Genomic DNA, 20,911 nt, shown 5'->3' on the forward strand with positions numbered 1-20,911 from the left:
ACAGAAGGACTGATGAAGTGGCTTTTAAAGGGGTCACTGTTTATAGGCTGTTGGGTATCAACTCTTGCTCTTGGCAAGTTTCTGTTTGATGTGACTGACCAAGCTGTCTATTTAAGTTCATAGAAATCTCTGGTATCTAGGACTGTGACAGATGTGACTGACAAACTAGAAAAATGCAGAAATCTAATATGCCTATTAATGTGTCAATATAATAAATAATAGCTCCAGTAATAGCTGGTTCAGCCTTCTCAAGGATTTGACATTTATCTTTTTCCTGCATCATCATGCAGCATTTTTATGGCTCATAATGAGCTTTTGGGGAGTAAATGAAACATGGCAGTAAGCATGTATGTAGTAAAGACAGTGAGTCTGTGTTACTTTATTTAAGTGAAATCTATGCACACTGCCTTTTGATAAAAACAAACATTATACTTGTGTAAATTAATCCCAAGTTAAAAGAACTGGTTAAAAAATCCTGTGTTGAAGGTAAGGGGGTTTGTTGTGGGCTTGTCTCATATCTCTACCTTTTGCCTCCTTGTCTCCTCTGACCTTTGTCTACCTGCTCTGTAAGACCCATACTGTTTCTATGTGTGTGATGATGTCTTATCCTCACCTCACTAGGAGAGGAATCAAGGATGTAAGAAATAAGTTTGCGGGTGGGGGGTTGTTGAGGGCGGTACCAAAAAGTTAAACATGATTTATGAATTTGAAACGTATCTATTAAAAAACCCAAGAAACTGAAGGTGCCAGCTGAGGGTGTGGGAAGCTGAAACTTTTAATAGGATTTAAAAATTGGATTTTAGGGTGACTGGGATTTCCTATTCCTATTTCCTATAAAAATAAATAAGCGATATAGGGAGATTCAGGGAAAAGCATCAGGATTTGTGGTTCATCGTCTCAGAGAGCACATGTACTAAAGGAAAGTATAGTTTTAAACAGTAATTTAGAAGAATTTCCAAACATTAAAGAAATAATTCTGGATGAAATTAAAGATGGGAAAATTTTCCAGCATGATAGTACCACAGCATGAATATTACAATAGTCCTTTTTGTAATGCTTGTTTTTGCTTGCCTCTGCATTTTCTGGAACATACAGCCAAACCAAGAGACCATGACTGAAGATACCCTTTTTGTAGAAGTCTACTTAACATATGTTGTGTTTGACTATTCTAAAGATGTCATTTGTATATTTGAACTTCCTGTATGAATTTCCTTTTTAGCAGTGTTCTTCCATCTTCCGGCTCTTCTAACAGTTTTAATGTTGTGGTTTCCAGCTGCCTCAGAGTCTGGGTGATATTTGTTCTGCAAACTCAGCACGATGTCTGTTTAAGAAGAAAAAATCTGCAGTGGCTGAAGGTTTTGGCCCAGCCCTTATCTCATCACAACTGTTTGATTCTTATCAGTTAATTTAAAGAAGGAAAAAAAAACTTTCTTGGTTTGTATCAGCTGTCTTGGTACTTGAAACAACCTGGCCTGTTTAAACCACCCTCGTTTCACTGTGTCCCATGTCATTTACATTGACCTTGTGAGATATTGATATTCCTTACAGTCATTTGTAGTGGACGCTGCAGAGGCTCCCTAAAGATTTCAGGGGTGTGAGCAGCTTCCTCAGCAGTTTTTCCTTTTTGCAGTATATGTGCAAGCATCTGTGCCTTTCTCTGGGACTGCCTATGTCAGTCTTCAGGGAAAAGATGAACACTGATGCTTTTTAGCATTTTTGTGGGAAATCCAAAATGTTATGGTAATTGTTGCCTTTTCAAGTGTTAGTTTTCTATTTTTTGACCATTTAGAAGTTTGACATTTTGTATTTAACTTGTTAAATAAACAAACATGTAAAACCTGACAGCCATCTCACTGTTGTGCTATCTATCATTGTTAAACCACTTTTTTACTCCTTGAAACCATTCCGATGTTTTCAGATGCATGAAGCTGCAGCTTCTGATTTTTCCGAGCACCTTTTATGGTCACTGTCACCCCTGACTGCGACCGCTGGCATCAAACCTACAACCTCAATCTGTCTCCATGACTGCCTGTATCTGTCACTTCACCACTGCAGCGCATCGGGAAACTGCACTGAGCATGCTCGCTGCAGATGCAGCCTGTAGATGGAGCAAAGGGGAGGAGAGAGGAGAGGACGGTTGGGAAGGAGGCACAGAGGAGCTGCACACAGCTGTGAGATGCTGTTGCAGCTCTGAGAACAAGAGCTGCATGGGAAGAGTCATCACTGGGAATACAGATGGAAGCTGAAAGTGGAACACGAACGATTGGAATGTCGGAGAGTTGACACCAAAGAGGAGAATTCATTTGATAAGGTAAAGAAGTCGAAGCGTTTTATTGTGATGGAACAGAGCGATTGTTACAATAGAAACAATGTTTCACCTCTGTAGAAGTCATTGTGTATTTGCACTAGATTTTGTTATTATGTAACCTTTAAAAATCATTGATATTAAATGTTTCGTTAGTATAAGAGTACAAAAATAAAATTCTGCTTTTCTCCACCTTTGTAAAGATGCGTGCTATTAATGACCTCATTTGTCATCTATAGAGACTCTTGGGCAGCGTGGAGATGTATGCCTTTTACTCCCTTTTGGTCTACATCTTCTACACTGTCTTTAAGAAGGAGGAGGAGGAGGAAGCCTTGGAAGGGGCGTGTGGAGATTCCCCAGATGTACGTCTAGCCATATCATGTCCAGCCTCGGGGGTTCTCGATTGAAATAAATAAATGGGGGGGAACATGCAGGCCATAAGCTCACTAACAAAGGATGTATACAATGCTGCTGTATGCATGTCTATTTTACTGTGTTACTGACTCTTATATATGATGCTGTGCTCAGGAGCCAGGACCTGTTTCCATGGAAACAAGGAGCAGGAGGAGAGATGGCCACACCCCCAAAGTGGGAAAAAAAGCTTGTGCTCGCTTTAGTGATTCAAGTGGGTGCTCAAATAGTCTTTCAGGGCATTTTTAACCATAAAATGAAAGTATTTAGGAATAACACTTTTGTTTTTGTCTACAAGAGATCAATAAGTACATACATTCCTTGACTCTATTGCTTGTGTGATGCGATGTCATCCAGGCAGCAGCAGTGACACAGATGAAATGAGCGATGAAGATGTGGAAGACACCCCTGACATCCCAGCTTGCACTCCTCTGGCCGCTTTTCTATCTTTCAAGCAGGATGCTGAGAAGAGAAGAGCTTCCCAGGTTCAGCTCGAAACAACAGGAAAGGTAACAAGTGTCCAACTGATGTAGGACAGAATAACACGAGCTCGATTTCCCCAAACCGGGGCATTCTGCACATTACTAAGGTTTATGTGCGTGTGTTTGTGTGCGCTCTTCGCTGCATAGTTGGCAGAGTCTCCCCTGGTGGCAGTGATGTCCCACTTGCTGAGTTTTCTGGAGCAGTACTCCCATTTCCAGCAACTGCAGCAGCAGGCTGACCAGTACCGGGTCCAGCTGAAGAGGCACCGAGTCCAGCACCGCCGCCAGATGAAGGCTCTCCGAGCCTCCTACCGCCAGCGTCTCCGGGACAAGAACAGCATCATCAGCAGTCTGGAAGAGGCCATCAGCCAGCAACAGTGCCCCAGTCCACTGAGCGAGGGTGAGAGAGCTGGGATGAGGTTGGAGAAAAGGAGGAGATATGATAGAGGGGGGAGGGAAGGAGCGATGGGGGAAGGGAAAATAAGGGGAACGTGAGATTGCGGTGTATTGTCATGGAGTGTGTGAGACAAAAATGAGGAAAAGGTCAAGGGGCTGTTTCAATAAACCCATCCACTCAGCTGGTGGGAAAAGAGGTGGTGAAAATTACACATGTCTGAAGGTAGATTTATGAGATTCCAGAGTGGGTAGTTGGAGGAAGATGAATTAGCAGGACAATGAATGAAAACGAATGGACTAGGTTCTGTATTTTAAATGAGACAGGGCTCATGTTCTCTCTGTTACAGTGGAGAAAATTCTGCAATATTCCATTACTGCTTAAAAAATGTGAAGAGCATTGAGAACGAGAGATTTAAAGCATGATGACTAAGTGTTTTGGTTCATTGTCATGGGGTATTATGTAGTTCAACTACATTTAATGTGGGTGTGTGCCTTTTAAGTTGTCCACCTACCCAGCTTTAGAAAAGAGTTTGATTTTATCTAACTGGGAACACAAAGTACATGCGAGGCAGCACTTTTGTAGAAAAACAGGTTAATCAGATTTATTAGGATGCAAGACGTTTGGCAGTAATGATGTCACAGAAGCCAGACAGACACTGTACAGCTGCAACTGACCGCAGAGCTTTAGATGTTTGTATCTGATGTGCTTCAGATTTGACCAAATGGCTCTTTGACATCGCAGCAGTGTATTCTCTCCCTTGGTGTTGTGCATATGGTCAGGTTGTTAACAGCTCTGTAGATCTCAAGCTCACTTATATAGCCTCAGAGGAATACCTCAATATGCATGATAACCCAAACCAGATTATAAGCATCTCTATAAGTAGGCGTGTTTAAGGCCTTGAGTGCTGGCTCTGTAGTTTCTGCATAAAGATATGTGAGTATGCGGTGAGACTTTGTGGTACTTGTGTAGCGACTCAGTGACTCTTTGTCATGAATAAAACAGGGCTGTTAGTGCTGTTTTATTTCCTGCAAATGCACTTACAAGGTCGGGCACATGCTAGGCAGCACGTGTAAACGTGCTGGACTAAAAATAGCCCAAGGCCTACGTCCCAGGGTTACAAGTCTGTCTGGTTTGTTTGTTTAGTGTCATGCAGGACTGGTTCTGTGCCTCAGCAGGTAAACCAGTTTGTATCTTTGTCTGTGATTCAGTATTTAAACCGAATGGTTTGCCCTGCATGCAGATGACATTTATCAGAGTTTAACATACATTTTCATGCACCATTTCAAGCTGCTGTCTTAAAATTCACATCGTTACATTAGTACCTCTGCAGCTTCAAGTGCTTGCCAACACATTTACGCCTGCACCACTAATTCACAGCTGTGGCCTCGTCTCCTTTTTGTTTTTCAATATCTTGCACCACCACCTCTTTTTGATACAGCAATGAAATCTGACATAACGCGTTGATAAAATTAGCAAAGAGCCCAGCAAGGAAAATTAGACGTGACAGAACCCGATGAATCATTGAGGAGGAGGAAAGCGATTAAAAGCTGTCGGGCATGCAGCTCAGGTTCTTGTTGGACAATAGGCTCTTTTTTTAATAGGTTGTTGCATTTTTCACATGGTGGGTGAGGGAGCTTTCAGCACACTTTTCATTTTCATTAATATTACAGTCACTTGGAAGCTTTTAGGTGCACTGTAGAAGTGGTATTAAATTAAAATTACTGCATTTAAAAAAGAAAACGAGTGAGTGGAAGTTCAGATGTTATTGATTCTGACTATTTGTGACTGGCATAATATTAATATGTTTACAAAGACCTTGTTTGCGCTTAGGCTGATGATTATAATGGATGTTATTTGGTCCACCAGGTGAGTCTAGTAGTGATGAAGGGGCACAAGCTGGGGTTCACAGGCTGGTGCAGTCCCTGCACGGCCTGCAGGGTGAGAGGAGTAGGCTGAGAGGAGAACTCCGTCTGCTGCACTCCCAGCTGGAGCAGAAGGAAAGGGACAGACACTCTCGAATACAAACCTTTCAACAGCAGGTAGACCACTCCTTACTAGTTAGCTCCTAGGCTAGACCAATTTAAGCAAGAAAAAATGCCACCTGAAATCCAAAGTTGCTCTTTAACTTTCAGTGAGTTTTTAGATTTTGTTTTATTATGAATGCATGTATATACTGAAAAAGGCTAATCCAGTTAAAGCACAAACATATCCTCTTGGGTGTTACGCTGTCGTTCTGTTATCTATTCTATGCTGCCTTTCTGGAAGGGTCTCTCAAAATATATCACAAAATATAAAAAGTAAAAAATATGTGCACATAAATCATCAGCTTGACATTATGTTACATGTAATAAAAGTAAATTTTAGTTTTAAATGTCTGTAAAAAAAACATGGTTTTGTAATTTTGCACAGATTGATGAGCTGAAGAGCTGCATCGAGGAGCGTGAGGAGGAGCTGTCAAGACTGAGAACAGCCACTGTAAGAGCTGCACGGTCAAACTATTGACTTAATCGTTTCTCAAGTCTTTGTGAGTGTCCACTTCATCAGCTGAGCTGCCACACGACCAAGTTAAAAATAGCCAAGCAGTGGTCTGCTTGCCTTGTACAAAACCTTAACTAGAAATTACTTTTAAAAAAAACCATTGACCTAAATGTATACATATACTAAATAGACATTTTTCTGATAAATGATGGGATTTTTTCTGTTAATATGTTGGTCCTCAGCCTTATGTTTCATGTCCTCAGGGGGCCACAGACTCGGAGAAGCGGGTCCTGTGTCTGTCAGCAGAGAATGAGAGTCTGAAACAGAGCCTGAGCGTAACTCAAGGCCTCCTGCAGCAGCTCTCAACCATCCCCTCCCAGTCGAGCACCATGCTCATCAAGGTGAGAGGGACCAGCACAGCTGAGTGCTCACAGACATTCAGTTTAGGCCTTCTTACACTTGTAATCTACTTTGCTTTAGGAAAATGAGAACCTCCGTGGCAGAGTGCAGCAGCTGGAGCTCTCCCTACAGCAGCGTGCTGAGCAGCTGTCGCAAATGGAGCGACGGAGTGAACAAAGCGAGTGGAGAAGAGGCGAGGAGCTGAGGAAGAGAGAGGACAGAGTGAGAGACCTACAGCTGGAGTTGGATAGAGAGCGAGGCAAGGAGCCCATTATTAAGGTAAATCTTATTTTGGAGAATTTTTTAAATGGATTTGAACAATGGCCATAAACTTTTCAAGATGATGAAGAAAATGACAGAAATGCTTTGTGACTGATTTCGTAACTTATATTGTTGAGTAGAAACACACATATAAAGAATTAATAATGTAGATAATTTGATTTGGGTATACTGACAATATCTTTTCATATTATTTTAGAGAAAATGCCCCTAACTAGATGTATCTTCTCTGCCAGTATGTCACGCAGACCGTGGAGGTGGAATCTCCAGCCACAGTAAAGCAGCTAACCAAAGCCAGACAGAGGAATGAGTTGTTGTCCGAAAGGCTGTCCGGTCAGAATGAGCGGTGCAAACAGCTGGAGGAACAGATCAGGAAGTCAGACGAATACAGCTGTAATCTGCAACACAAGGTGACGAACATTGGCAGTACCATTTGCACAAGTAGGGACAATGTGCTCCACCAATGTTTGAGCTTTTGTCACAGGCAGCAGCAAATAAAGAAATGAATTACCTTTGTTAGCTGTTGGGTGGAAGAAGTTCCAAAAAAAGAGGTATAAATCAAAAAACACCCCGTTTAGTTAACACATCATCACAGGATGGATAATCAAAGTCAGAAGGAGGATGTTTCTGTGTTGCTGCTGGAAATTCACAGTTTCATTGACAGAAGAAGTGATTGCAGAGCAGAATCTGCACATACTGCAGCAGTCGAGCTCACAGACTGACAAGCTGCTCTGCTGAACCTCTTACAGATTGCGGCGTATGAACAAGAAATCAGTAAACTGAAAGAGGAGCTGCTGAAAGAGATCGGCCACTTGGAGGAGAGGAAGGAGGAGGCTGTGAAGGCTGCTGCAAACTGCTCAGCAGAACACTTTCAGAACCTGCAGGACCAATTCTTCAGTAAGTAACTGAACCTCCAGGAAAAGAACTCTTGGTTTCTCCAAGAGGAATTGAAATAAAAAAGCAACTGGATTTGAAAAAACTGGATTTTTTTTTTGCCTTTTGTCAGGCTTGCAGAAGCGTCTGACATCACTTCCTCCAACTTTACGCTCTATGAAGACAGACTACGCCAGCCTGAGGAGCCAGGTTCGAAATTTCTCAGAGTTTTATGGAGCAGCTATCAGCGAAGCAAAAAAACAGGTATGTGGTGCCTTGAGAACTATGTTTAATAAATTTGCCTATCTGACCAAATCAAAAGGTTTCATGATGGAGGGTTTTTGGGTTTTGTTTTTTTTTTTGTCTTTTGATGTTGCAGATTTCAGCTGCTATTAGTGAGATGTCTGAAGCCAACAAAGATCTCCTGGAGAAATACAGGAAAGAAGTCGCACTGCGCAGGAAGTATCACGAGCAGCTGGTGGAGCTTAAAGGTATAACACTGAAAGGTTCAAACTGGCCGCACCAAGTAAAATCAGCATCACTGAGCGAGCTCCCTGTTTGCAGGCAACATTCGCGTGCTGTGTCGCGTGAAGCCAGTGCTAAAGGAGGACCAGCACGGAGAGGACCACTCGGTGGTCGTGACGACGGACCCCAACAACGAGTCCTCGCTCTCGGTGCTGAGCAAAGGAAAGGCTCGCATCTTTGAAATGGACAAAATCTTCCACCCACAGTCCACACAGGAAGAGGTAATAAAGATGACACGTGTAAAGGAAGTATTATTGTACAGCGGGAAGACCGCTAACCTTTATTTTGGTTTCCTCAGGTCTTCCAGGAGATTGAACCTCTTGTGACGTCCTGCATCGATGGATACCACGTCTGCATATTTGCTTACGGACAGACGGGCTCTGGAAAAACCTACACTATGGAGGTAAAACACTGATTACTGTACGTGCTACTCATAATAGACATTTAAAGGTTTAATATACAAGCTAAGTACCCTTTTTATTTCCAGGGTACTGTGGAAAACCCAGGTATCAACCAGCGAGCACTGAAACATCTCTTCAGTGAGATTGAGGAGAGGAAGGACATGTGGTCTTACAGTGTCACAGTCAGCTCTGTGGAGATCTACAATGAGGTGCTAAGGTACAGCTTTCCTCTTTTTTTTCTTTCGATAGAGCCTTACCTAAATAATAACTACCACTTGTAGATGTGGCTACTTGTATTTTGTATTTTAGAGACCTGCTGAGTAAAGATGGAGAGAAACTGGACATAAAGATCAACCCGGATGGAACAGGACAGCTGCACGTGCCGGGCCTCAGGGTCATCGAAGTAAAGAGCTTTCAGCACATCAAAAAGGTAAAAAAAATGTTTGCTTCTCTTCTTTTTATTTGTTTTCAAACACCCACACAGATGCAATTTTTTGAATTATGATTCAGCATTAGAAAAATGATTACACTTATGCTAATTGATTGATTGCTAATCCAGATTCTAGCAACAGCCCGAAGGAACAGGATTACCTTTGGCACTCAGATGAACCAGCACAGCTCCCGCTCCCATGCCCTGCTTTGTATCACTGTTCAGGGCACTGACCTCGCCACTGGTTCCAAAACCACAGGTCAGCTATTAATGCATTTCTGGTTCAAGATGGAACGTTTACACAAGGGTGTCAAACATAAGGTGCGGGGGTCAGAATCAGCACATCAAAAACGCCAATCCAGCCCGCTGGACGGCTTTGGAAAATATAAAGGAGGGAATACATTTTTGGGCTTTTGCCTGTATTGTTTTTCAAGTTTGTTCAAGTCCACCCCCACAGCCATTTATGCTATTTTATGTTTTATGATTGAGGGACAGTTGCGGCAGTGAGCTACTAGAAGTCTTTCTGTAATTTTACACATTTGTCATGTAGAAAAATCTTTATCTTGTAGATGTGTTAGTGAAATTTCACTTCCTTTATCTTACATTTAGATATCTCAGGAATTAAATGTGTAATTAAACATCTTTACTCTGACAGAAAATGCAGTTTTGACTCGTCCAAGCCACTTAATATCACTTATTATCATGGTTTACAGTCTAATACCTACTTTAAATTTAGGTGAGGGCAGGCTGTGAATTTACCCTTTAAAACTGTCTCTTCACACGGGTATCAGTGTGTAAAGGTTGGGATGAGAAGCAGGGGTTAAGTGTATAAGACAAACATCTGGTATGAGTCTTTGTTGGAATGACTGACTTTATTGCTGACATTACTTTTTCGCTCCCCAGGCAAGTTGAACCTGGTGGACCTGGCTGGCTCGGAGAGGGTGTGGAAGTCCGGTGCAGAGGGAGAGAGGCTGAAAGAGGCCCAGAATATTAACCGCTCTTTGCTGGCACTGGGAGACGTAATTCAGGCACTTAGGGCTCGGCAGACACACATCCCCTTCAGGAACTCCCGTCTTACTTATTTATTGCAAGACTCCCTGGGAAAGGGCAGCAAGACTGTCATGGTTGTGCAGGTAAGATTACTGCTCCAGTCCTACTTAATACCTGATTTATAAGCCTGTGATCATTTACAGTAAATATAAATTCTTATAAGGAGCATCATTTTTGTTCAAATTGTTTTACTAAAGGTTTCTGCTCTGGAGAGTAATGTGGGAGAGACCTTGTGCTCGCTGAAGTTTGCTCAGAGGGTGTGCAAGGTGGAACTGGGTCCTGCTGCCAGGAAGATTGAATCGGGTGGAGGACAGTGTGACTGACAGCCTTGAACCACTAGCAATGAATGAATCAGTCAGTACCAGCAAATGAAAACTCCACACTATCAACAAGATTACGAGCAATCGTGCTCAAGGGCTAAATCTGCAGGCGTCTACTTGGCACCAAATGCCAGCCTGCAATCAAGGTTAAGTATTGAGGATTTTATTCTCCGCTTTGCCATTTTCTGCTTCTGTTCCCTTTATTATTGTTAAAATCTGCATGCAGGCGTATTTATTCTTCCACTCCGAGTGCCAAAACATCATCTAACTCGTCCCACTGTCAGAACTTTGATGCTTCCTCTGATCACTCTAGCTCAGTTTCTTAAATGCAAAAATCCAGGATCTGTCGTTTCCTGTGATCATCAGTGTTTAGAGCTACAAACCTGCTCATACAGGTTTGATAAGCTTCCAGAGCCACAATATCAACACTTCACTTTTTGCAGTATTAGTCATTCTGCTATAAATGTCTGTAGTTTGTAGGCTTCGTCGCCAGTGTGGTATATTTTTGAAGGTTGTAGTGTGTAGGAGAGTCTATTATGGGCTATTATTCATATCAATGACATTTATGTCACATGTTTGTGTAGTTTTTTTGTGTGAGTTTCAGATGAGCAGTGACTGAATTTCTTTTTAGATCTTTGATAAGAGTTTTGTGTAAAGAGGGAAGCTGTTGGAGGGAGCAGGTGGCCTTGTATTAGACTGGTAAAATAATCAGCTGTGCAATATCCTTCTTCTCGAGGACAGTTTGGGCCTATTGAAATCAAAGATGCACTTTATTGTGAAAGGATAGGAGCATTTCAGTTCAGGTCCGTGCAGTAGTGAATGTCATACCAAAAATACAGCTTATTGTTCATAACTGTTTGTCATGTTATCACCCACTGATTCAAAACTAACTTTTGAGTCAAATGTAGCAAGACATTAGTGTTGCAGTAACTACCATGAGTGCTTAGGTGTCACTAAATGATGCTTTTCAGAACATTTTCTGAATAAATGTGTGTTTAAGTGTTCTTTCTCTTATTTGATGCTCAGTAGCATTTGACATGCCATCTCCATTTGGATTTTCTGTTGTAGCTCTTACATCTCTGGTCAAATGTTGATGGAACACCATTTACGGAGGACCGAGCAATAGGTGCAATGTGAGGCACAGAGCCTCTGTAGTGTAGTTTCTTTTTGCCCATCAATCCATTTCCTTACACTTATTCGATTCAGGCTCACCAGGGGTGGAGAAAAAAAAAGGTAAAAATATCAAATACAATTGAAATGAACTGATATAAATAAGATGCAAGAGACATATCAATGTCATTTAGATGCTATTATCCAGTTTAAACTTTTATGTTCTATGGAAACATCAGTTTACGAGATTATGATTTGCAAATCACTGCATTTTGTTTTTGTTTATATTTACATTTGTCTGTTTTCCTCAGTTTTTTTAAGGCAGCAAAAATTACAAATGAAATGGACAGCAATTTAAAAAACAATATTTTAATTTTACAAAATATTGGCCGTTACATTAATAATGCATCTCCAAAAAAAACCCCACATATACAGAATGTACTACAAGGACAGAAGCTATGACTCGCCTGAAGACCTGACAGGAAACACTGCTTTACTCCCTGCACAATTAAATCATCCACCTCTGTATGCACAACCCAGATGTGACTGCTGCAGTAAATCTTGGGCATCTCTGTTTAGTCTCCTTGTTTTCTGTCACATCTTGGATTCAGTCTGAATCTCCCGCCTCTGCTCCGATGGCTCCAACGGCTCCGGCCAACTCCTCTTCATGGCCTCGCAGACGATCACCTGGAAAGACATACACACAAACACTCAATCTGACTCATTCATTGACCGCATCCTCTGATCATAAGCTTAAGACAATGTTTTCCATCTTCCAAGTAAGATCTTATTCAGCCTTGTAGATCACAGGAGGATAATGATTTTTTTAAAACTAACTTTTAAAGATGTATCTGATATTTTTGATGAAATAACATACAATACAAACCTGTCCCTAATACACATTAAAACAAAACCAGGCTTCCTGTACTTTAAATGCTTTTAAATAAAGGTCTTCAGTAATCAGTTACGCACAATAAAAATATGGGAAATCTCCTACTCGACTTAAACCTGTGATGTATCTCTCATTTTGCCTATTTTTAGAATCACTCATCAGTTATGATCACCTCTGATGTTATCAGACAGCTTCAAGCCTCCAGAGTCTGTCAACCACAGAGCAATTAGCCTAATAAATTATGCCCAGCTCAGGCACCGTCATCTCTGTGGCCTCACGAAAATGTAGTGATAAAAGGCAGAAACATAACAGGAAATACTGACGGATGAGCTCAGCGATGGCTCTCTGTGTTCTCCTCTCCAACTTCTCCAGCTTCTTTGCCACATCGCGCTTTAGATCCCTAAATCCAGAATTACAATTTTTAAAAAAATCATTAACGAAATATCTTAAAATACACCAAGAGTTCATCATGCACCATACAGCTTGGAAAGCTATTTTGAAAACAGGTCTTACCAGTCTGGTTTTCTTGGGGCAAGGTTGGCTAAATCCTGAAGAAAGAAAAAGAAAAAACTCAACATGGCAGATAAAAATGCTTCAGTGAAGAAAACTCACGTTTACACAGGGGTACCCACCACTTCCTCAATGATGGGCTCTGGATTAGCTGCCTCTAACTGATCTTTGACTTTATCTTCCACTGCAAACAATAAATACTTATCATTATATAGCCAACAGGAGTCAAAACTACAATCAGTAAGGCAGCATTGACACCAAAAAGGGTTTTTTAAATGTTTTTTAAAGGTCGCCTTTGATTGAAGATTTCTTACCTGATGCTGGTTTGGCTTTAGGCACCTGTCTTTCCTTTAGCTCTTCATCCTCTGGAGCGTAATTCCTCAATTTCAGTTCTCTGTGGAAAAAAATACCACTTAATGTGATACTACTATTAGAAGTCTGAATGCTCTTAAAATGCTTTTTTCATACCATTAATCCACACTCTAGACCTCCAGGAGGTGGCAGTGTAGGCAAATATACTCCACCGGAGACTAAAGAGCATAAAAGACCACCTGCAATCCCTACACAGCTGCACATCTAATGTCTAAAGAAGGTTGGGTATAATGTCCCTCTTTATTCCCGTGAACACTTCTGATTAACATGTTCCACCTGCCGCCGGGCAGGAGAGCAGCAAACAGCTGAGGAATTCTTCCCTTGATGTTGAATTATACCGTCTTTCATCACAACTCCACATGGAGGAATTGTTGGCAAGCTTAGCTGACATCTCTGCAGATTAAACCGAGGGTCCAGAGGCAGAGGTAAACTACCGTCTGCCCAAGCACCAACCAAGAGTTATCAGCTGCTCTGAGCTTAACGTGGATTTGTGATGAAGCTTGAGAGCGTACACTCTTGATGCATTCATCAGACTCCTGGTGCTGCCAAAAGACAGACCAATGCCTTGTATGGGTGTGGGCAAAAATGCTAGTCATGTTCTGTGGTTGGACGCCTGAGGTCCACTTTTAATTCACACATCTCTCTTTCTCTACCTCCAGCATATCAGACCTTGAAGGGGCTGTTTTAAGGAGGCACTGTGCTGGTTTGTCCAGCTGATTATTAAAAGGGACTTTTTTTTTAGCATTAAAACTGCAAACACAACAAATAGAAATAAGACATTCTGTTGCACTTATCTGAAAGGCGCACAGCCTGCTGTTTAAATCGTTGCATCTTTGCAAAAGGCACCCAATGAGAAGAAAGTCAGCTCAAAGAGTGCACAAAAGTCTAGTATATGGTAAAAAAACGACTATTTGAAATAGTTAATCATGCAAAGCTATTGTAGGAGCATCTACAATGAAAAATATGGACCTGGTAATGAGCTTAACATGTCATCTTTATTTAAAACATCGTTACTGCAGTAAAATTTATGTGATATGCAGAGGTATACTGATAAACTGCTTTAAAAGCAAGCAGAGCAGGTTTTCCTAGCAGCCACAATACACTTCAAAGGTTAGTAGAAGCAGTCATTTATCAGCCTTCATCACGTAAAACTGAAATAAATAGAAATGCTTTCAAAATGATAGCACAACATGTCTTCCTCAGGCATCCTGAAGCTTGGGTTGGAGCTCTTCTGTTACCCCTTATCTTCTGACAGCTTTCTACAATTAACAAGCTATTAAACAGGCACAAACGTAGCCCAAAACATGTTGCTACATGTAAGAAACATGAACACATTTAGCACAATCCTCAACTAAATTATGCATTATACTGTGTTTAAATAATTAACGTATATACGGGGCCAGAGGAAAGGGTGGATAAGTGTCACAACGTCAAGCACAAAGTCATTCTAATCTCTACTGTCTAAGAATGGAGCTAAAGTGGCACGCAAAGTTCCAAAAATACAAAAAATAATTCCTGTATGGAGCAACATCAAGGTAAGTGGGAAGAAAGGAAACATCAGCGTCATCATCTGAGGACCACGTCGTGGAGGTGCTGGAGCCTATCCTAGCCATCACTGGGTGAGAGGTGGGATACACCTCGACAGGTCACCTGTCTATCACAGGGATTTTGTGCTATTTTTTTAAGAGGGTTTGTCACAGACAAACTGTGCTACGACTCGAGGGAATTATAACCCACTAATCTATCAGGAATCCTCCCCCCGCCTCCAACCCCACACCCCCTTTAGCAGAACAAAAAAAACAGGACAAAGAGTTCATGTAAATTTTCGCCCTTCAAAAGCTTTTTGTTCCTGACTGTCTCTTAGTTTTACACTTCCAAACCTTTTGACGGTGTTTACACATTTCCACTTCAAGCACACCGTAGCATCAAAGAGAACCTGTGATAAATTCAGAGCTCTGGTCGAAGTCTGGCTTTCTCAAAATGTTTAGAGTGAACTGTTTTTAAGGAGGAGGTGCAGCAGTGTGTTCAAATGTTTGCACTGATAAAGCTATCTGCTTCATCAAACCCCAGTAAAAATAATTCCAGGCTACCAGAAATCCTTTAATTTAAACGTGAAATTAAAACAAAAAACTAACATGTAACAACAATATTTCCAAGTTCAGATTTCTTAAAACATGTTTGCCATTTCCAAGAACTCTAAATCTACTTACCTATCTTTAAAAAAAGAAAAGACAGGGAAACACCCTGACACCTAACAAGATCTAACAGGAAAAGCTGCCTGGTTTGGTTGGTGCCTTTTGTGGAACAGGCTTGGAGGAATGCATGATATCACACAGGAAGCTAAAAGGTTCTTTGCAATCTTAATGAATTCATTTTGACATTTGAAACTGGTGAAGCTCTCACAAATTAAAATTGGAATAACCTTGGGACAAACATTTTGATTGTTCTGTTCCCTCATACATTCGTTTAGTCATTTGATGCCCCATGAAATTTTAATACCAATCCCAAGATACATTACACTGGCACCCTGCTAAAGATGAGTCTCAAATTAAAACATAAAAAAAAGAAAAAGAGAAAAAGCCTATAGACTGCATTGAGCAATAATTAGCCTTCGTTGCAGACAAATGTCTAAGTTAGGCTCTTAACCCTACAGCGAGTTTCTCATTCGCATGAAAGAGATCTGCCCTGTTGGACTGGAGGAAAAACAGAGGCACTCCCTTGGTGCCGTCAGTGCAGTCATTAAATATAAACAATGGAAAAAAGGTCCTGTAGGACAGGAAAGATGGCTGCTCCTTCCTACAAATGAACGCACATAAGTTGAGTAAGCTGAAGGTTATTTGAGCAGCTACTAGCACAAGGCTGGGATCCAGCCAAGTGTAAATACTGCATTTCACAACTTACACCGAGACATGCATTGGTGTCTAGATAAAGGGCAGATAAATGCTCTGATGATATACTTGTGAGTCAGTTTCAGTTCCGTTTGCACAGCTTAAAAAGCCTCAGCTAAAGGGGCGAGTAACAGCAATGAGTGGAGACGCAGTAACAAGCTTTTATGACGAATATTTAAAAGATAACAGGCGTTTGTTTTCTGTGGGAGGTGCAGCAAACCAACCTGTGTTTCTCTTGAGTGGCCTCTTCTAATGTGGCTTTTTTGCTCTCTGGCTCCCCATTGTCCTGCTCTCGCCCCTGTAAGGACATCAAAGTTATTAACATTACCGGCATTAATTGTTCATTATTCTTAGAGTACAAACTAGAAAAAAAAAAACACTAAAAAAATATTGTAATCTGCCCTGAAGAATCATTTTGTAACATATGATAAGAAAATGAAAATCATTTTTTCTTTTATATTATTTACATAAACGAAATGTGTTGGCAGTGGCTGGTGAAAGTGAAGGTATGTATGTGGTCATTTTAGCTCCAGCACCATAGAAAAACATGGTGCTGTTTGCATAGAAAAACAAACTAATATCTGCTTGTTGTCACTCGTCATTTGAGAGTCAAATAATGAATTTACATTTTAAGCTGCATTATTTCTTGACACTGAGCTATTCAGGAGAAGTAGTTCATAAACCCTGAGAACTCCATCCATTCTCTTATGCTTATCCTTATCAGGGTTGCGTGGGAGGGGGGTTGGTTGCTGGAGCCTATCCCAACTACAATATGGCAAGAGGCAGGGTGCACCCTGGACAGGTCGCCAGTCTGTCGCAGGGCTAACACAGAGAGAAAGACAAAAATTCGCACTTACATTTACACCTATGTGTAATTTAAAATCAGCCCCACTAATCCAACTCTGATTACTCATCCTGATCATTTAAAGCTTTGTTTCTAGTCATGATGCATCTGAGATGGTGTCACACACTAAACCTTTCATTTGTAAACAACAGTGTAAGTGAAGAATGAAAAAGGCTTGCAGAAATTCCAAAAGCACAATATTGAGCCCATGTCACATCTTGTAACAAAGGATATCAAACCACTCCCAGCTTACATTTTCCTGAAGAGACTTCCTGACCACCTGCTAGAACAATTCAGGGTACTGGCTCATTCTTGAAGCGCAGCACAAACGGAAAACAACGACACACTGCAGGAATGTCAATGATCATTTATCGGCTGTTGCTAGCAAAACTAGATAACGTTTGCTTAGTGAAAGTTGTGATCCAGCTTCCAAAACAGTAGCTTTCGCATTGAATGGGCCTTCCTGTTGCTAAATGAATTGATAACTAGAATTGAAACTCTGCCATAGTGGCGGACAATGATTGTGTAACCTTTAAATTGTTCAACACAGACTGCAGCCCTGTGGAGGAGTGACAGAAAATCTGGTGCAACATCCCCGTCTGAGTCCTGTAGTCCAAGAGCCGAGGTGTGCTGAAGCAAATGCAGCATCAGTTCTGATTGTACATGATGAAGAACTCATTCTCAAACACATCTAACACACTGCTTAAATTTACTACACAACTGACTGCTTTGATTTATTCTCGGCATATTTAATAAAACTGAGGTACCTGCATACTTTACTCAAAATCCTCCAAATAACAGGGAGTCCGAATTTACCCTACCGTATTTTTTTTACCAAGGTTTCTCCAACTTTCACCATAAATGATGCATTTTTTAACTAGCAAGTTTATTTTTGTTCCATTTACACTGCATCAGTATTAGTAAATGAGAAACAAACAATATCTGAAAACTATTTATTTATACATCTACAGTATAGTGACTTGATAAATGTAGACTATAGTGGCAATCATCACTGTTTTCTTCTTCCTCAGGGTGCTCAACACAAACATACACTAACACTCACCTGATTCACTGATACACTCTACATGTATATACCATTAATTCTGCACTAAAGCTGCTACAGTATTTTTAGTAAATATATTTTCTTTATTTTATTTTTACCCAAATGCTACTTATCTGCAACTTTACATTTCTATGCACCATTCTGAGGGAGCTCTGAGCCTAAGAATTTCATTGCCTTTATATGACAAATAAAACCTGAACTTTGGCTCGATACTGTGGTATCTGACCTCCCAGCCCATTGTTCCTTCAGTGGTGCTAGTTTCAGTCATTATGCAAATGTACTGTTTATAAGATTGGGAAAACCTGCAGTCAGCTGAGGCTGAAGAAGTCACTTGGATGAGTGATGAAACGTTTCTCCCACTGAAAACGCTACGTCCAGATGAACAGAATTAACTTTTGGTGATACTGTGATATTCATTTCAATTTCTTTATTTACATGAGTGTTTGAGGTTGAAGTTTGTGATGAAGAATATTTATCCATTTATGCTTAATTTCTTTTATTTTATGTATTGTTAAGAAAGATTAGAATGAACGAGCTGTGTGGGCAACGTTTTTCAGAAGTGAATACCCACCCACCCAAGTTTTGAGCCACCCTCATTTCTTGATATGTTAATAGGAAAATAAGAAAGCACAGTTTGCACAATTCTAACAGTCTTGAAAGTCAATATTTGGTATGACCCCTTTTATTCAACACAGCCTGAGCTCTCTTCGGAAAGCATTCTTGTCATTTCTTTAAGTAGTCTTCAGAAATAGTTCTCCAGGCTTTTTGAAGGACATTTAAAGCTCTGTCTTCTTTTCTGGTTTCTGTCGAGACGATCCCACACTCCTCATGTTGAGATCTGGTCTGACTGACAGTGCTTCATTGTGTGTTTTTCCATCCAGTGATATTTTTAATGCACTGGCAGCTTTTTGAGATCTCTGTCGTGCTGAAAAGCAAACCTGTTCCCAATGAGACACTTTCCATATGATTTTGCATTGGGGAACAAAATGCTACTTTTCCTTTTTCATAACTCCATCAACTTTGACAAGATCCCTAACACCACTGGCTGACCTGCAGCGCCAAACCATAACACAGCTTCTACCGTGGAAGCAAAAAGGAGAAATGATGGCCCAAGACTCTTGCACAGTATTGTAAACTGGGTCGTAAATGATCTATAGTCTAACTGACTGTAGTTAATGTACAGCATCTGATGTAGTATCACTGTAACTGACTTTGAGAAGCGGTTTTAATTCAACTGTCGACGCTAGCAGCGACCTAACATGAAACCGAACTAAAACACAACGAGAATGTCACGGTGCAAGAACAATCACATGAGATTAGAATAAATGCAAAACATACCAGTAAAATAACAATTAATTACTAAAACTGTTTATATTTAAACGAATTTATCGAAACTTTGACAGCTCACTAACAAAGCTACGGGCTAAAAATAAGGCTGATTTTACACACGAGTATGCTAGTATTAGCTAAAAGCTAAGTCTGCTAACGGTACCTCAGTGTCAAAATGACGGGGTTTCTGTGGCCTGTGCTACACTTTGCAACATACCGCCAACGCCATAAAAGAAACTTACATGAAGCTGTTTCTCTCTTAGAGCCTTTAGCCTCTCCTTCCTCTTTAGAGCCTGCTCCTGAAGCGACCCAACACTTTGCTCCATGTTTTTAGCCACACGCCGCTCGATTCTCTCTGAAATCTACTCATTGTCCTGATCGGACAAAAGAAGTCCATAGAGCACATCGATTGCGATGCCTTTTGCCTCATCATGTGATTTTGTTCTTTGTTGTGTTCATATTTTTAAAATCACAATCATCCGTAAGTTTCACTTGAAATCTGAACGAGAATTATTTAAAAACCAAACTCTTGCTTACAATAATGCGATCCCCAAATAAATAATTAAAACATACTTTATAAATAAGATGTATGTGGTCTATGTTAGTTGTATTATCAAGTACCTTAACTAATGTAACTTTCAGCAGCTTACAAGCTATCTTTGAATGGCTTATTTCAGTCTATTTTAACGATATTGACAAACCTATATTTATATACTAAACGTAAAACACGGACTTGTACACAGACCTGCCTGCTGATGGTCCCAGTGACAGGTCCTGGTTAGGAATGTAGGCCATTGCCATGGTAATACAGCTGCCTCGAGCTTCACCCTGTCTATCCTCCTAATCGAGAGTGTGTATGACAATACAAACCTGCTGCTGATATTACTAAGGTGGTGATCATAAAACTAGGAGGGATACGATTTATATATCAATAAAATGACCATGTGCAATAAACCATGTTATTGCTCAGTCAGGGGACAAACATACTTCTGACATGCATTCAGCACAGAGCGGAGAGGAAACATTGTCATTTACAGTAATTCCGTAAGGTAATATTTTACAAAATAAAACATTCCAGTGTGTATTTATTTTTTGTTCAAGATAAAGCCGTGTTTTTTTCAGTATACCCCTCATACTTGCAGGAGTAAATGTTTTGAATCTTTCACCTACGTATTATTTCAGTTTTTAAGGACTAACGCAGCCACAGTGTCGCTTTATCTGATCACAATAAGGAATATAGTAAGGACCCACTGTGAGCAGCTGTCATCAGAACTGAAAGTTGCTCGCTTTAAAAGCTGACAGTTACACCCCTACACCCGTAACTACACAACGCAGGCTTTTATTCAATAATCAAGTGAGAGTTTGAGCACTCAGTCTTCTTTGCACAATTTTTTAATGGTTATTTGTTTTATTTGTACGGAAACGTTTATATGATAAAAACTTTGGGGGCAGCTGCATTCATTGCTCCCGGGTGGCAGTCAGTTAGTGAGATCAGCCCTCGAGCAGGCAGTGTTTATATGTGTGTGTGCCTTTAAGAATATCAGCCTACCTGT

At 40.7% G+C, this 20,911-nt stretch overlaps 2 protein-coding genes across 2 annotated transcripts; one reads left to right on the top strand and one right to left on the bottom strand.

Annotated features, from left to right (window-relative positions):
- The first annotated feature begins 1,929 nt into the window (after window positions 1-1,929).
- LOC113031901 (kinesin-like protein KIFC3) lies at window positions 1,930-11,354 on the top strand. The gene is made up of 20 exons (XM_026184421.1): window positions 1,930-2,311; window positions 2,545-2,667; window positions 2,834-2,930; window positions 3,074-3,225; window positions 3,346-3,598; window positions 5,462-5,634; window positions 6,005-6,070; window positions 6,337-6,474; window positions 6,554-6,751; window positions 6,988-7,161; window positions 7,501-7,648; window positions 7,758-7,888; window positions 8,004-8,115; window positions 8,189-8,370; window positions 8,448-8,552; window positions 8,637-8,767; window positions 8,860-8,980; window positions 9,110-9,239; window positions 9,884-10,113; window positions 10,228-11,354. Exons 2-20 carry the CDS (start codon window positions 2,566-2,568, stop codon window positions 10,351-10,353), a joined length of 2,769 nt encoding a protein of 922 aa, XP_026040206.1. The 5' UTR covers window positions 1,930-2,311; window positions 2,545-2,565; the 3' UTR covers window positions 10,354-11,354.
- Window positions 11,355-11,813: 459 nt separating this feature from the next.
- On the bottom strand, window positions 11,814-19,786 carry ccdc12 (coiled-coil domain containing 12). The gene is made up of 7 exons (XM_026184422.1): window positions 19,601-19,786; window positions 16,347-16,420; window positions 13,177-13,256; window positions 12,985-13,046; window positions 12,866-12,900; window positions 12,676-12,752; window positions 11,814-12,147 (listed from the first exon to the last, which is right to left on the bottom strand). The coding sequence occupies exons 1-7, from the start codon at window positions 19,682-19,684 to the stop codon at window positions 12,068-12,070; spliced, it is 492 nt and encodes a 163-aa protein (XP_026040207.1). The 5' UTR covers window positions 19,685-19,786; the 3' UTR covers window positions 11,814-12,067.
- Window positions 19,787-20,911: the final 1,125 nt, after the last annotated feature.

This window comes from Astatotilapia calliptera, chromosome 11 (genome assembly GCF_900246225.1).
Source record: "Astatotilapia calliptera chromosome 11, fAstCal1.2, whole genome shotgun sequence".
NCBI lineage: Eukaryota > Metazoa > Chordata > Actinopteri > Cichliformes > Cichlidae > Astatotilapia > Astatotilapia calliptera.

Bases quoted from the DNA above. Each gene is read 5' to 3' on its own strand.
- ccdc12 (XM_026184422.1), bottom strand. From the start codon at position 19,684: ATGGAGCAAAGTGTTGGGTCGCTTCAGGAGCAGGCTCTAAAGAGGAAG. The intron at 13,047-13,176 runs GTAAGAAATCTT...TATTGTTTGCAG, and splicing joins TAAAGCCAAACCAGCATCAG to TGGAAGATAAAGTCAAAGAT. The intron at 12,148-12,675 runs GTCAGTATTTCC...ATGTCTTTCCAG, and splicing joins AGCCATCGCTGAGCTCATCC to GTGATCGTCTGCGAGGCCAT.
- LOC113031901 (XM_026184421.1), top strand. From the start codon at position 2,566: ATGTATGCCTTTTACTCCCTTTTGGTCTACATCTTCTACACTGTCTTT. The intron at 6,475-6,553 runs GTGAGAGGGACC...ACTTTGCTTTAG, and splicing joins CGAGCACCATGCTCATCAAG to GAAAATGAGAACCTCCGTGG. The intron at 6,752-6,987 runs GTAAATCTTATT...CTTCTCTGCCAG, and splicing joins GCAAGGAGCCCATTATTAAG to TATGTCACGCAGACCGTGGA.